This window comes from Parasteatoda tepidariorum, chromosome 4 (assembly GCF_982258835.1).
Source record: "Parasteatoda tepidariorum strain Cologne lab strain chromosome 4, Ptep-v5.0, whole genome shotgun sequence".
NCBI lineage: Eukaryota > Metazoa > Arthropoda > Arachnida > Araneae > Theridiidae > Parasteatoda > Parasteatoda tepidariorum.
The window spans coordinates 9466916-9484622 of NC_141758.1; the positions used below are offsets into that span (position 1 = coordinate 9466916).

Below are 17707 nucleotides of genomic sequence, written 5' to 3' on the forward strand. Positions count from 1 at the left end.
TTTTAGTATTTCCTGCTTAATAAGACATTTTCTCCAAAACAAATTATACTACAATAATATTTTGGGCATCATCCTAAAGTTAAAAATTAAGCACAATAGTTAAGTATATTATCCGGAAAAAAATCTGCATGGTAACAAAAAGAAAGAGTAAAAGATATAATAATACAATTAGTTGGATAGTTCTGTGAATCACACGTGGTTATATAATTAAACATTTAATTTCACTACTAACAGCTTGGCTTATGCTGTTTATGTCATAGATGCAACATAATTTTATTTTCCGATCCTAGGATGCTTCATCCATTTTTACTTACTTTGCTACTAGGCTGTTTGTTCTTTCTCATTCGCAAACCTTTTTCTTTTTTTTTTTTACATACTTTATTATCTTATTTCAGTATTATGGGCTTTCAAAACAACGTTTCTCCAAACAATGAAATTTAGAATTGGGAATTATTTGCCGCAAATATTTAGAACTTTATTTTAAAGCAAGTACCATATTTTATATATAGCTCAGTTTCAACAGCTTCCCTTGCCAATTGTCTTGAACAAAATGCCAAACATCAACATATTTTTTTTGTTTATTAATACATACAAGGAACTAAAGCAAAACATAATACACAAGTTTTAAGTTTGAATTTCAATTTTTTTTTATTTGTAAAAAACATTTAATTTAACACCAGTTTACTATCCCGAGTTATCTCGGGCAAGAGAAAAAAGTTAAATTTTAGTCTTTGTATGATAGTTTTTAAAACGAGGGACAACACAAATTGATACCTTCCAAACACCAGTAAAGTGATACGCCATTTTAAGTAATAGTAAAAAATTACTCTTTTTTCCTATGTAAATTCAGCAACCATCCTACATACAATTGTACAAAGCACGTGAGCATGCCCGTAATCCATCATAAAAACTCCCAAACAAAACTTGGCAATCACAGCAGATTGTTTTTTTTTTCGAGAAAAAGCGTGTTAAAGGAAAATGTACTGACGAATTCTCCCGAATATTCTCGGGATAATATTTGCTATAGATACATACAGCAGGGAAGCAGAATAGATCAGGGATAATAAATAAGTGTTGTGAATGTCGTGAGTGAATGTAGGGAAATTCTATGAATTTGTTGTTCCAGATATAATTTTCATTCTTGAGTTAAGTCATGCTCTGTTTAAGTGTTTATCAGCCTCTTTCAACCCTAATCCAACTTTTTGAGTCATATTTTTTGTGATCCATGTAAGCCGATTTTGTGAGCCATATTTCTTAGTGTCTGTAATTTTTTAAAGAAAGTAATAATTTGTTTGTTTCATTACATTTAGCTGCCTCAACCTGCCAAGGTTTTTTCTGCAGAAATGAAAGTATGTATTTTCCATCATGCATACCTCCTTATGAGAGATGTGATCACGTAAGACATTGCTTTGATGGCTCTGACGAAGAAGGTTGCCCTCCATGGTGCTCTGAAAAAGATCGTTTCCGGTGTGGGGGTACATGCCTTCACAGACTCCAAGTCTGTGACGGACGTAATGACTGTTATGATCTTTCCGATGAGAGAGACTGTGGTAAGAGACATTAGTGCAACCTTTGATCCCATGATTAGGTTTCTCACGTACTAAGATTTAAGGGGTTGTACTTTGTTAAAATATTTGTTCAGATGATATTTTAAGCTATTGAGTCAGACTCAAAAACCTCAAAATATGTCGCAATCTGGAAAATATGATTTCACTAGTTTATTCAGGAGAGATTGTTTGGGCTTCTTAATATTCATTTATTACAAATGCCCAGAAGCTTGGCTATGACGCCATTAGTTCCCTGGCCATCCAATATTTCTGTACATAACACTGTAAGGACTGTACGTAAGGACTGTTTGCATCAATGCCTATACCTAATTGTGCCATTCTTCGCAATTTTTTATTGGAACGAAATGTAATACTCTGCAGAATTGGCCAATTCATATGGACTTATGAATGTATGAGTCCGAAATTTCGATTTTTCGAATTAAAACACCAAAATCGTCACCAACTTTATTTAAGCTTAAGTGGTGATGTTTTTGGGATAGATTGAAAATTCTCACCCCACCCTAGTTTTAGGGCATACGATAACAGTCCGACCAGTCGCCGTGGCAGACCCGCTCAGGAAAGGAGGCGCAGACTCAGTCTGTGCCATACGGGGAACCCGGCGAAGCCCCAACGTAGCATTTATTAAAAACCAAAAAAAGTTACAGTATTCTAAGCAACAGCCCGATTCATAGGACAATCAACGGGAAGGATATTAACATAATAGGCTTGGCTCAAAAATTACCAATCTTCTTATGCTACTGTAGTTGTGCTCAAGCTAACAATATCAACATTAGATCAAAGACCCAAACAAGTAACTTAAAATATGAGATAGTGACAAACATATTTTTAAAACAACAAAGACAAAAACTCATTCAAAATACAAAAATAGAAAACAAACACTCACGAAAAAATGGAATAGACAATGAAGATTACAGAGTTTGACAGTAACAAGTAAAAGGACCAAAAGACCCTTATAGTGATTTAAAATCAATAAAATGAGGTCAACAGACCCTTATAAAATAGCATCATTTGGGAGCTTAAAATTTACTAAGACAAAAATTAGTTAAAAGCAACGCTAAGAAAATAAGCAGTCGAAAAAGTAGTAAAAGTACTCATTCAATTAAAATTGCAAAGTTAAAATATGCAATCAATAGTTAAAGGGATTGTTAAAATCAATTAGAATTAAAGTTGTGAAATTCCCAAGCAACACTGAAACATTAAATTATTAAAAGTGACAGTTAAAAGTAGAATTAAAAGATAAACATGTAAAATTTACAAAAGATCAGCATAGTATGAAATATTAAAACAGTACTTATAAAAGCAATTAAAAAGTACAATTGCAATTACAATAAAATTGGAGCAAGTAAAAGTAGAAAAGTTTATAAGAGACATAATAAAAGTTACAAAACCATAAGCTCATTAAAATTGAGACACCCAAGTTGGAACGAGCCATTAAAGACCGTCCCCCAATACATCCTCTAAAGTTTGTTTGATAATATTTTTCATAATATTTCTGCATGTCAGGTTAGCATAGCATTGATGATAACTAAAATTATTAAAGTGATTGCCCCAGAGTGTCTGGAATTGAGAATAATTCATTAACAAGTGGATAATTTTGGGTTAAGAAACTTGGTTTGAATCCTTAAAATACAAGTTGAATACCCTTAAGATAGATAACAAAGCTCTGGGAGTTGAAGCGATGCACAAACTTGGTACAACACTTATCTTACTTGTCCTCACATTGACTTCGTTTAACTTTAAATGATGGGGGCTATTCAAGTATTGTTTTGAGCATACCAGACGCGTGTAAAAATGGAGGGTGGATACATTTTTGTCAACACATGCAGTTCAATCCCAGATAGCAAAATAAGGTTTACTTTTACTTAGCAAAACCCTTTTAATGTAAGCCTAAAAAAGTTTGTTATGCGGTTTACGTGTAAGCCTTCGAAACTGAAGCGAGATCTGTGACCACTCGCTCTATTCTGCGCACATTACCTTAATCCAGAACCTTGGAAAACAATCTTCTGTATATAAACCTTAAACCGAAATTGACTGAGGGCCTTCAAGCGTAAAAAAAATCCTTTAATAAAGCTAGTCTTAAGGTAAAAATAATCTTAAATCTAGGCAATTATAAAATGCCACCTTCGTCATGAAATTTTAATGGACAATGAAATTTAATCTTATGACGCTAGTGTGACGTCAGCTAAAACCTCCTTATGGACCTAAGTGGCCATTTTACCTGAGTGACAATCCTTTTTAAAAAAAGCTTCAAAAAATAATTTTTAATCATTTTAGGATAAAAGGTTTGAAACTGCAATATTTTTACTTTATTGAAGAGAGATTTTCAGTACAAACATTTCATGACCATAAGAAAAAACTTCTGCCACAAGGTCGCCGTAAGGTAACATGCATTCTGGGAGCCACATGAAGTAATTTTCTTGGTTTCCTAAGACAAGCGCTTTCTCTGTACGTCAGCGAGAAGTTGACGTACCGCTGACGCCAACAAAGTGCCGTTTTGTAAACTCAGCCAACGCCTCCTATAACTGAAAGCCTCCACACTGTCAAACCACTATGAAGGTAAACCAGTTTACGAATAAGCCCTGTAATAGTAAATCTATTAAAAATTAGAAAGAGGTGGCAAATATATGTCTAAAAATGTGTTTAATTTATGAATATAATTGGTTTGTTTTATTTACTTGTCAACCACTACAGATTCAATTCTCAAATATATATGATACATTTCTCTCAAGTACTTTTTAAATAGAATTTGGGTTCATGTGCACAAGTGGTTCACTTTTTAAATAATCTGCGCAGACTACTTATAGGAAACCGTGTGAAGGCTTTCTGATGTAGGAGGTGATGGCTCAGCGCGAGCAGTTGGTCCAACGCAGACATTATCTCGCATTGCGCATGCGTTAATAACGTAAACAAAGGTTTATTTTGAATTTTCATCGATTTTGTTATTGTCGACCAGTGCTTTGGAGAGCAAATAATGACTTTGTTCAAGAAAAAAAAACACTTTATTGCTTAGCTAAATGAAGAAGAAGAGGAAGAAAAAGCTATGTTTAATGTTAAAATCAAAATCTTGGCTGATTTCTATGCTCTGTTGAATGTTGTCCGCCATTTCTTTCTTCGTGAACGTTACGTTGTAGTCCAACAGCAGCTGATTCGGACGCCAGTCGTCGTTCAAGCCGAGGGTTCGATGACTTATGCTCTCTAACTTAAGAATTGGCCAATCAGGGGTTAGCAGTCTCTTCAAGTTGGTCTTTTGTAACGCCGACTTGTCCTAAGAAACCATGCTTTTTAGATATATGAACTCTACAACTATATGGACAATTACCAAAAATACTTTACACTATGCGAAGCCTTTTTCTGTTTCAGATTTCAATCCTTCCGAAGAATGCTCACCCCAACAATTCAAATGTAACAATGGTACTTGCATTTCATGGCTTTGGGTCTGCGATAGTATGGAGGATTGCTCTGAAGGGGAAGACGAAGATGGCTGCAAACCCAATTCTTGTGAGGATGGGGAGTTCCAATGCAAGTCTGGACAATGCATCCCAAAAGAGCAAGTTTGCGACGGTAGTTATGAATGCTTCGATAAGTCTGATGAAAGGATTTGCTGTAAGTTTTTTATTTTTAATCGTTTTTTATGAGAACACTATACCGCGGGAGAAACTTTTCATGACGAATTCTGTTTCACCTCTAATTGGTATTTTGAAGTTCCGAAACAAGTGAGTTCATCTTGAGTAATCTTTGCAATAGTTTATTTGTATTAAGATCGTCTGAAAAAATCAGCATTTTTGATAGATAGGTAGTATACTTTATTTACGTCGCACTAGAGCTGTGCAATGGGGTATTGACGACGGTCAGGGAAACATCCATAAGGATGATCAGAAGACATGCCATCGCAATCATGCGAGTGAAGTCGTGAACTTTACGATAGAACAGTTTGAGCCGTGATGGCTCATGTGATAGAGCGTTCGTCTTCCAATGAGGCGAACCGGGTTCGAATCCCAGTCGATACGAAATCCACATCCGGCTTGGATCGACCGCAGTGCCGACGAGAAATATGCTCAGTGATAGACGGATCAAGGGTTAGAGTCCCTTTGCCGTTAGGCTAACCGTGGGGGGTTCTCGTGGTCTTCTTCTCTATGTCACGCAAATGCGGGTTAGTTCCATTAAAAAAAAAGTCCTCCAGGAAGGCAAATTTCTCCCAATACTTGATCCAGGAGTTCCCTTGTCTTCTGGATTATATTCAAAATTACAAGGCTACGGATTAGAACGATAGTAGTCGTAAACACATAAAATTGGGTCGGCTGTGCAGCGACGGTTATAAAAAAGATGGAACAATTTAACGAAGAACGATACCGTGCACCTTCGGTCCCTGCGCAGGTCTGATCAAAGTGGTCACCCACCCGCTTACTGACCGCAGCCAGCGATGATTAACTTCAGTGTTCTACTGGCTGTGCTTACTAACAGTTCACTGCGGGACTTCAGAATTTGAAACTCTATGGTTTAGAACAAAGTTTTTTTTCCAACTTTAACATACTAACGCAGATGAGAGAGAATTCTCCATGAAGTTTTCTCGTCTGGTTACTAAATAATTGAAACTAACGACCCCTTAAAACTGACATAATTTAATGACGAACACAAAATTTAAACATACACAAAATACTAACACGACAAACACAATACCTATTTGTACGACATTTTAAAGCGAACTAACTGCATGAAACATTTACTAATCACGTGACATTTTCAAAGGAAATATAGATGGCAGTACACAATTCTTTAAACAGAAACATCCTCCCCCACTATGAACACTTAGGGGGTTCATAAAATGTTATTACAATGATTCAAACTTTAATTTCAAAAGTAATGCTGCAATAAATCAATTACTGAAAATTTTCAGTTTAAGAATCTATACACAAAAATTAAAACAACCTTATATGAAATATATGTGAATTGTAATCAAACAATAAACAAAATCAGTCAAATGAAATGCACTAAAAGACAAATATTAAACTGTCATAAAATTTTGATTTGACGGAAAATTGTAATTAAGAGTTCAAAGTTCGTATGAGTTCAATGTTTGAAGTCTATTATTGGTAGTGGGCAAAGTTTAACAATAGGACGTTTTAACTCACCATTTGCAGTTTTTAACCTTACCACTCTGATTTTACCGTCTGCTCCTGGAAAGGTCTCTAGCACACGTCCCAACTTCCACTTCAATGGTGGCAAATCATCGTCTTTGATTAGCACCAGTTCATTTACAGCAAGATTTCTCTTTACTTGGAGCCATTTGGGACGCCTTTGAAGAGTGGAAAGATAGTCAGTTGACCACCGCTTCCAGAATTCTTGGATCATTCTTTGCATTAACTTCCATCGTTGTAAAAGTGTTATCACTTCCTTTGAAAGATCAGAATTAGGCACTGATGTCAGTGAAGTACCAATGAGGAAATGACCAGGCGTCAATGCCTCACAATCAGCAGGATCATCAGACAAAGGAGTGAGTGGTCGAGAATTAAGGCAAGCTTCTACTTCAGCAATTAGGGTTAGGAATTCTTCGTAGGTGAGGATTTGTTCACCGACAGTTTTTTTAAGGTGAGACTTCATAGATTTGACAGTGGATTCCCACAATCCTCCATGATGAGGTGCCGCAGGAGGATTGAATTTCCAAATGATATTTTCCTTTGCAAGATAACCCTGAAATCTTTCATCTGAAGAGAGTGATGTAATTAAACGTTTCAACTCTCTATATGCACCAACATAATTAGTCCCACAGTCGCTATGTATCTGATCAGGTTTTCCTCGTCGAGAATTAAATCTTCTTAACGTGGCAAGGAAAGCATGAGAAGTTAGATCATTAACGAGTTCTAAGTGAACGGCTTTTGTGGATAAACACACAAATAAACAAACATAGCATTTCATAGTCTTCACACCTCTTCCTTTTCTTGGCTTCACTAGGAAAGGTCCAGCGTAATCAGTTCCAACAACAGAGAAAACTCGGAAGGTGTGACTCTTACGGAAGGTAAACCAGACTTAAATTGTGTCAAAAATTTAGCATTTTGTCTATGACATTTTACACACCTGGAAATTATTTTTCTGACAAGATTCTTGACACCAATTATCCAATATTCTTGAGTTAATGCTGACAATGTCATTTGTATAGTTCCATGTAGATGGCTTTCATGAAATTATCTCACAATTATCGTTGATAGATGATGACCCTTTGGGAGAAGTATTGGATGTTTTCGACGGTCAGAAAGATTGGAATTCTTCAACCTTCCACCAACTCGGAGAAGTCCGGATGAGTCAAGGAAGGGTGCCAAAGGCAACATATTGCTATTTTTTGGAAGTGTCTTCTCCTTCTGCAGACTTTCCATTTCAACACCATCATTTTGAACCATCTTCATAAGGGAATTTCTAGTATTCTGAATCTCTGCAGTTGTTAAACAACCACTAGCCTTTGCAGCTGGAAACTTGCAATTTAGAATAAATCTTCTACACCAGGCAAATACTCTTTGCATTTTAGTCCATGAGGAAATTTTATTTATGACGTTCATAATATCAGGCTGGTTTTCTTCCTTGCAAACATTCATGTTGATGTTCACGGGCTTGTTTCGTTTCTCAATACGAAATTCATCGTCCAAGTTTTCGCTATTCAAAGAGCTGAAACCTTTATCATTATTCCATTCTGATTCTTCAAGTCTCAGCCATGAAGGGCCATGGAACCATTTCTCTCCTTCTTTCAATTTGCTTGCATTGCATCCACGTGTCAGCAAATCAGCAGGATTATCGATACCTTTGCAATGTTGCCAAGATTTGGGATTTGACTTCTCCTGAACTTCCCGGACCCTATTGCAAACAAATTGCTTCCATCGTTCAGCCCTTCCCCTGATCCAATGTAAAACAATTAATGAGTCCGTCCAATATATATATTCAGAAACCATTTCCCACAAAATACCATTAATATAATTACCTAGTCTAGCTCCTATAACTGTCGCCATTAATTCTAAGCGTGGCAAAGTTAACTTTTTCAATGGGGGAAACACGACTCTTGGACATCAAAAACGACACTATGATTTTCCCCTTATCATTGATATACCGAACATAGGAAACCGTTCCATATGCAACGAGTGACGCATCACAAAATATCTGTACCTCTACTCTTCGACTTCTTGGATTTCCGCAAGACAAAAAACAATACCTTGGAATGACTATGTCTTTTAAATGCTTAACTTCTACACACCATTCAGTTCATTTAATTTTTAAATCTACTGACAACTCTTCGTCCCAATCTAAACCTCTTTTCCATATCTCTTGCAACAGACACTTGATCTTAAGAACGAACGAATAAACGAATAAACGAAAGAATAAACAGATAAATTTTCTTTTCTTATTATTTTCACTCGCAGTTCATTTACTAAACTTCGCGTCATCCAGGTTCTTTCGGAACCATTATCACAGATAATTCTGACTAATTTATTATTTTTTTTAAAACATGCGACTACACTACAAGTTTGTAATAAAACACTATTTCTCTTTATGGAGGAGTGGCATTGAACAACCGCGTTTTCCGATGAATCATTCTCCTCGTATAATAAATAATGATGAGTTCGCCTGTTACATTTTATGCATGGCTCCAATTTCGTTTTGCAGAGTCTAGCAATAAGATGTTTTGAAAAACAACGGAAACAACGATTTTCTTCTTTTAATTTATTTTTTCTTTCTATTACGCTTTGATATTCGCAAACTTCATGTTCACTACTGTCGCAAAAAATTCACTTTTTTCTATCGACTGTTGAATGATATACATTTTGCGCATTTCTATTAAAGTTACCTTTTCTAGAACTTATTTCTTTTTCCAAAAATGAAAACAAATCTTTAAATACCCAATTATTTTCAGGATAATTTCGATTGAATTCTAAAACAATTTCCCTCGGAATTCTTTCTATTAGAATAGGACTTAATAAATTACCATAAGTTTCGGTATCTATTCCTAACGACTCGATATTTCTTTTTTGTGACTCAGCACAATCAAATAATTTTCTTAAGCCAATTAAATCATTTACATTTCTAATAAAAGGTAATTTTAACAAGTGATTAAGATGTGCTTGGATTAACGAGTTTTTATTACCAAATCGATTCTTTAAAAGATTTAGAGCAATATCGTAGTTTTCACCCGTTAAAGCAAAACCGTTAATACAACTTGCTGCTATCCCACCTACATAAGACTTTAAATAGTTAAATTTATCCACTTTGCTTAAACTGTTATTGTTATGTATAGCACTTTCAAATTGATTAAAAAATTCTAAGCAATGCGCGGGGTTACTATAATATTTATTTATATACAACTTGGGAAGTTTAACAGTTTTTATTAACTGCGCGTTACTACTTGAATTAGCTAAAGGGGGTGTATTTTCTCTACTTTCTCTCATACTTAAATCAACTGAAATATTCTCGCTTTCTTTGTGAATTAATTGTTCTCGAAACTCTTTTAAAGCATTAGTTTTATCTATATCAGCCAAATCATCACCCTCATTGAGATACGTTTCAATTTTAGTAATTAATTTGGTGACCTTATTTCTTAAAACTTTACGCTTAGCCTTTAATTTTTCAATTTCTGACATTTTAATAAATTGACAATAAAAGCACAATAAATCAGATCAAGAAAATAAAACTAACCTTCACACTGGAACTATCGTCACTAGTATCAAGAACATAGTATCAACCTCATGCTGGAACTCAACATTGAAGCATCGATTCGACAACTCAAAATTTCATTGCTCGCTAATATATCCCGCTAACTGACACCAAAAAATGGTTACTAAATAATTGAAACTAACGACCCCTTAAAACTGACATAATTTAATGACGAACACCAAATATAAACATACACAAAATACTAACACGACAAACACAATACCTATTTGTACGACATTTTAAAGCGAACTAACTGCATGAAACATTTACTAATCACGTGACATTTTAAGAGGAAATATAGATGGCAGCACAAAATTCTTTAAACAGAAACATCGTCATTAGTAAAAATACTTTGCATTTAAATAGGCTGTAATTACTACTGAAAGGTGTTATCAAATCACGGTATCATATATGCTACCAACCATCAGTCATTCTCTGTAAATGATCTAACGCTTAGATTTCATATTGGCATAACTATCGTTAGAAATTTATATTATCATACTTAAAATATGCTAATTAATCAGTGCAAAAGTTTTATGACGTAAAGTCAAAATATGAAATACTAACGCAATTCTTCTATAAAAAAAGCACTATTTCGATGAATTTGGATTTTTGATCTGCCAAAATGTCAACGCTTGCTGCCATCTGAAAATGTGACACTTTACTAATTTAGTTCAGAGTTCATTCTATAGTTAAATACGGTAGTTTAGTTAGGTTTCAGATGTTTTTAGTTAGATTAAGTTAGATGATTTAGTTAGATGTTTTTAGTTCAGATGTAGTTTAGTTAGGTTTCAGGTTAGGTTTAGTTAGGTGGAAAGATTTTTTTTTCTTCTTTTAAATTTGATTATGTGATAAATTAAATTTTTTTCCGATTTATTAGGAATCATAGCAACAAGGACAAAAAAAAATTCTCGAGCATATGAATTTTTTTCCCCTCATGCGATATACAAGGAATTTAAATAAAACATGATATTCATTCCCTTTTTTATGAGTTTTAAAATTTACAAATGTAAATAATTTCATCCAAAATGAGTAGTATCAAAAAGTTAAATCAGAGAATTTCTTGGAGAAACTTTCTAATACGCACGTGCTAAATTATATTAATTATATTAATTAAAAAAAGCGAAATCAAAAAAAGCAACATACACGATTATTTTTGTATTTGAATAAATATTTTCTTGGATGCAAGACCTGAGAAATGCATTTTTTTACACCGTTGGTATGTTAAATTTCACAGAAACGAAGAAATTAGGGTTTTTTAAGCGAAAGAGAAGCATTTTAAACACATATAGATTTTTTTACAAAAATTGTCCGCAGAAAAAATATAACTAATATATTTTACTTAGCGGGCCACAAAAAAGGCTTCGCGTGCCGCCAGTTGGCAAACACTGCTCTACATCAATCATCAAATCACAGTCAAATTTTAGGTTAAGAAGTTTTTGTTGAGTGAAAAAGAAACTTATTTTGTTATCTGGGTTTTAAGTTTATGTTGTTTCTTATCCCAGATAGTATAGCTCAACTACGCAAAATCTCCACAAAACAAAAAAAATCTTCCAAAAGTCCAAAAATAAATTCTTTAAAATGTTGAAAACAGTAATGTTTAAGCATTTAAGAATGCAGATGGCGGAATCATTTTAAGTTCATTATGCAGTTAACTCAAAGTAGAATGATTTTTTACACTGTGTTTTTTTTTCATCAGCACAATCAGAATGCGGAGGGTTTTATTGCGGCAACAAAGAATGTATTCCTCAAAAATTTAGGTGTGACGGAAAGGAGGCTTGCACAAACGGAAACGATGAAGAAAACTGCGAGTGCGACGAGGAAACTCAGTTTAGATGCGATGAAAATCGATGCATTCCTAAACGATATGTTTGCAATCGTCACAGGGACTGTTCAGATGGAAGTGATGAAGAAAATTGTGGTAAATAAAGTATTACATGTTTTTAATAAAACCGTGAACCACGAAAATAATAAAGAAGAATGGGTGTAAAGGACTTGTTTCTTTAGACAAGGGCCTTCTGTGGGCGTCAGCAGAAAGTTGACGAACCCTGACCCCAACAAAATACTGTTTTGCAAGCTCAGCGTGAGCAGTCGTTCCTACTCAGACATTATCTCACATTGCGCATGCCTTAATGACGTAAACAAAAATCTAATTTGATTTTGTAGCTCATTCCTATAACTTTATATGTGTCAATCAGTGCTTAAGAAAGGAAAAAATGACCTTTTAATCAGTAACCACAGATTGTTTAAAGCACGGGATCTTTGTATGATTTATATCTTACGTTATACAAATTAGGTCATTTTTTTTAAATTTCAGAGGTTAATTTTTCCTCGAAATCAAAATGTTGGCCGATTTCAATTATCTGTTGGCTGTTTGTCCGCCATTGTTTCGGTAGTTAACGTTACGTTGTAAATCAACTGCAGTTAATTCGAACGGCTATTGTCGTTCAAGCTGAGCGTTCGATGACGTATGCTGTCTAATGCGCAAATTAAATAAACAAGAGGTTAACGCTCGCATCAAGGTAACGTTTTCTAACGTCGACCTGTCCTAAGAAACCAGGCCTTAAGATTCGTTGCATACTGCTAGGGAAAACCGATTTTTCTCGTTGTGATTTAACCAAAACACATTAATCGTTTAATTTCTTACGTTGAATATCAATTACCATTCTCCGACGTGCTCATGCAGGTCAGCTAACGTGCCTCAAGATCAGTTAACAATATTAATCGATTTAGCCATGTTGCAATTTGGATTAGAATTAATTATAAATTAACCTGCTCTACGTAATCTAATAAAATTAAGATTTATTTAGACGGATTATAAATAAACCTTGAGGTTCTGGTTACCGGCCTGCATGTGCATTATCGTTTTTTCCTAGCTGAAGAAATAGTATAAAGCATAGTCAATAATGAAAGACTAATTCATATTTTAAATGAAAATGTATTGAAACAAAAAACTCTTGGATGCATGTAAAAATACATACACAAACAAATTCTACTTAATTCAATAATTAGAATATATTAGATATTCAAAATATCGGTGCTACACCTAATAAAATTTTTTTAACTATTTTGACGAATTATTTTAGGAAACCATTTAGTATCTGAGCAAAATTTGGCTGGATTAAAAATAAATTATTACGCACGTGGTTTTAAGTTTATGTTGCTTCTTTTCCCAGATAATATAGCTCAGCTATACACCATCTCCATAAAACGAAACAAAAAATCTTTAAAAAGTCGAAAAATAAATTCTTTAAAATGTTGAAAACTGTAACGTTTAAGCATTTAAGAATGCAGTTGGCGAAACATTTTAAGTTTATTATGTAGTGAACTCTAAGTAGAATGATTTTTGACTCTGTGTTGTTGTTTTTTTTCATCAGCACAATCTGAATGCGAAGGGTTTTATTGCGGCAACAAACAATGTGTTCCTCAAAAATACAGATGTGACGGAAAAGAGGATTGCAAGAAGGGAAATGATGAAGAAAACTGCGAAACTTATGAGTGCGACGAGGAAACTCAATTTAGATGCGATGAAAATAAATGCATTCCTAAGCAATCTGTTTGCAATCATCAGAGTGACTGTTCGGATGGGAGTGATGAAGATAACTGTGGGAAATAAGGTATTACATGTGTTTAATAAAACCTCGAATTACAAAAATAATAAAGAAGAATGGATGGAAGGGACTGGTTTCTTAAGACAAGGGCCTTCTGTGGGCATCAGCTGAAAGTTGAAGTACCCTGACCCCAACAAAATAATGTTTTTCAAGCTCAGCGTGAGCAGTCGTTCCAACTCAGACATTATCTCACATTGCGCATGCTTTAATGACGTAAACAAATATCTATTTTGATTTTGTGGTTCGTTCCTATAACTTTATACGTGTCAACCAGTGCTTAAGAGGGGGAAAAATGACCTTTTAATCTGTAACCACATATTGTTTTAAGCACAGGATCATTGTATGATTTACATCTTACATTGTACAAATTAGGTCATCTTTTAAATTTCAGAGATTAATTTTTCCTCGCGAAGATAGAGTCAATGCGCATGATAAAGTCAACAACGAAAATTATAGAATAACGTTTACGAGATTTTCAAACGAAGAAAACCTTTAAAATATGGGACGCGCATGGTTAGGCGTCAGTTGGCGTCCTGAAATTTTTTAAGGAAGAGCCAGCATCGGGGTTTGTAACATATGCCTTGTAACAGGCTGACGCTATGTAGCCATGATATAAATTTACGTCATACCAGAATTGCTGCTACTATGTGCGCTGAAAGATATCGTTTGGATGCAAGATGACGCACCTCAACATATTTTATTTTAAAATCGTCGGTGAACAGTTGGCCCAATTTTAGTAGCACATATCTAAAACTATATCGTAAAAACTTATCTTCGAACTTTGTTCAATATTGTTGCGAAATATTGTACTATATAAAAATGAACCCCTTTGATAACGTACATGCAATATCGCGAAACAATATTGTTCGATATTGTAAAAAACGTTGTCGAATATTGTAAAAAAGGAATTTCGACCGACATTGTCAACACGATATTCAAAAAACGAATGCTATGAAATGCCGATAATTGACAAAATTACGTTAATTGTGAAATAAAAATTGGTTTTTGAAAATATTCATGCCTGTTTGTTCCCCGAAAAAGCTGATAAGGCTAATAAGATGAGCTTGTTTAAAATTAAATTAATTGTTATTACCAAAACTTATAGAATCTTAAAGTTTGCAGCTTAGTCATTTTTTAATTGCTTTTAAACTACCAATGTTCAACTCCGTAGTCGTGTAATTTTAAACCCAATCCAGAAGACAACGGAACTCCTGCATCAAATATTGGAGGAAATTTTTTTTGATTCTTTGAATAAAATGGCAGGCAAAACTTCAAAATTAAAATTTTCAAAATTCCCATTAAATACGTACTTAGTTGCATTAAATGCATTTCATATCGAAGATTGTCTTCTGATTTTTAATCGTTGGTTTAAAAATGGATGAATTTTTTTTTTGTATAATTAGATTTTTGTTTCATTTAGATGATGTGAAAAAGGAGTTTGATGATATCGACAGTATTATTGATGAACTAGACGATTCAAATGTGGTTTTTAAAGAGTTTTTCCTGAGCATTTTCAAGGGAAATTCAACCAAATCTTAATATTTCAAATTAAAAATTCTCAAAATGTTTTATTCTTTTTTATTTAAATATTTATTGCTATTGATGTTTAATCAAATGAACTTTTTATGTATTTGAATTTAAATAAATAATTCAATGAACAAATAGGAAATTATAGATATGTTTGAATTTATATACACTTATAGTTAGTGCATTATTTTCAAAACAAAAATTCTTGTTTAATGAAGTCCTTACTAAAATCTCCTGGAAATCACTAAAAAAATTCATATTCGGATAATAATAGGCTTAGTTTTAAAATTTTAATTCATCAATGTTTCATTAAAAATCATTTTTTGAAAAAGATTATTGTTATTTGACCTGTTATTTATTGTTATTTTTCTCAATAAACCTTTGAATTACATCAAAAAGAACGATCATCTTTTTAGGAAACAAATCTCGGCCGTTTTTATATTATTCTTGAGAACGTATATTTGGCAACTTTAGTTATGTAGTATTATTAAACCTATTTCTGAAGGAATCCATTAAAGCAATATATTTCTTAAGCAATATTTTGTAGTTAGCTCAATCGGATCACTCTCTTCTTGAGAAATCACGAAGAGTTTTATTTTTCCTTGTGTGGTCTCGATAACAGTTTTATTATGTTAGGAAGTTAATCCACTTGGTTTCGTACGTATCCAATTTAAGCCGCTAACGCAGGATTTTATGATGCAATTCTTTGCGTGTATTTCTGAGATTAATTCGCTATTCCAAAGAGTCAATTAAATTTTTTATGGGATTCAAATCAAGTGATTTTTCAGAGTAAATGAAATGCAATAGGGCAAGTGTCCATCAGTCACACATAATTCAAGTTCAATTTGTACTATTGTTTAATTATTTGTTTGAAGAAATCGAAATATAAATATTTTATCTGCAGCAGTAATTAGAATTATATGCATATAATGTTCTACAACTAGACTTTTGATAATTATATTATATCTTACAAATAAGCAAACAACTCTCATTCGTTAATTTATTACTATGACGGTTAACTTCATTTTTCAAATTAAATTTGCAGAAAGGAAACTTTAATTAGTTAAATACGAAATTATGCACAAGTGCTCTAATTAGAAAATAAAAAATTATTAACAGTGCATGTAGTTTTCACGTGACGCAGACATCATATTTTAACACAGGAAGCGAAGAACTGCAGTTTCCATCATAAATTATTCTGCAATGTTCGGCCATTTTCAGATTTAGGGACGCCTATTGATCCAGAATGTTAAAATAAACATGCTAGTGGTACTTTAGTGAATCATCCAAATCATTTACAGACTCATCTCCGATTTCAGGAATATAGTCCATTTCTTTAGTGATTATTAATTAGCTAATAAGTAGCCAATTACCTAATATTAACTTTTTGTAAACCAATTTGAACATTCATGTGACACTTTGAGTCACTAGTTTACAAGAATAATCTTTATTAATTTCTTTTGAAGGAATGCTTCCATAAAATTGCCATCCTTCGATATTGAGAAACGATAAACCATAGAAAAAGAGAACCCCAGACACTGCCAGACTAAACAATTTTTTCTTTGTATGAATGAATGGTTTTTAGAGTTTGATGTTTGAGTCCAACAAAGATTTTTCATATATTCTTTCAATCTATCTATGCATCTATCTGTGGTACAGTATATTTTGCATTACAGAACTATTAGAATATAATGATAGTCAAAAATTGTATACTTTATCTAAAATGTTACTTTAAACTTTACAAGGGACAGTTTAAAAATAATTATAAAAAACTTTTCAAGCGAAACCCACTTAATTGGTACATGAAAAATTTTCCCCCCATTTTATAACTTTCATTTAAAAAAATAAGTACAGTTTGATATTAATGAATTTTTTTTTAAATATTTATCATGTGATTTAGTCTTCATAAACACTAGAAAGACTGAAACTTAGTATATACCTATATTGCCCAAAAGCAATCAAAATGACTGAATTGTGAAGGAACAATTAATGTGTGAAAAAAGAATTCAAATTACTTTTTAATATTTTTTTTAACATTATTTACAGTGATATAAAAATTTATTAGTAAATATGAATAATAAAAAAAATTACTTCGCTTCAAAAGAAATTTGCATTACTATTTGTACTTTTTTTGCAAATGAAATAGCAGATAAAATGACTTCCTTCGGCAATCTAGTGTAATAAACTCCCAATCACTCAACTTGCTGTAGAAAAAAATAGAATTTTGGTGAGATTAGACGTATAAGTAGTTAAACTTTTCTTTGTTTGTTAAGAGTCTTTTATCAAAACATTTTAATTGTTTTCCGGTTCCTG

The 17707-nt window shown here is 33.2% G+C and overlaps 1 protein-coding gene across 1 annotated transcript in view; it reads left to right on the forward strand.

Annotated features, from left to right (window-relative positions):
• Window positions 1-15524, forward strand: part of LOC147810638 (uncharacterized) — a 33255-nt gene extending 17731 nt beyond the window's left edge. Inside the window, exons 4-8 of the mRNA XM_087160348.1 lie at window positions 1311-1550; window positions 4929-5171; window positions 11956-12177; window positions 13634-13873; window positions 15288-15524. Coding sequence (XP_087016474.1) covers window positions 1311-1550; window positions 4929-5171; window positions 11956-12177; window positions 13634-13872 — 944 coding nt within the window. The 3' untranslated portion in view covers window position 13873; window positions 15288-15524. The remainder of the gene's footprint in view (window positions 1-1310; window positions 1551-4928; window positions 5172-11955; window positions 12178-13633; window positions 13874-15287) is intronic.
• Window positions 15525-17707: the final 2183 nt, after the last annotated feature.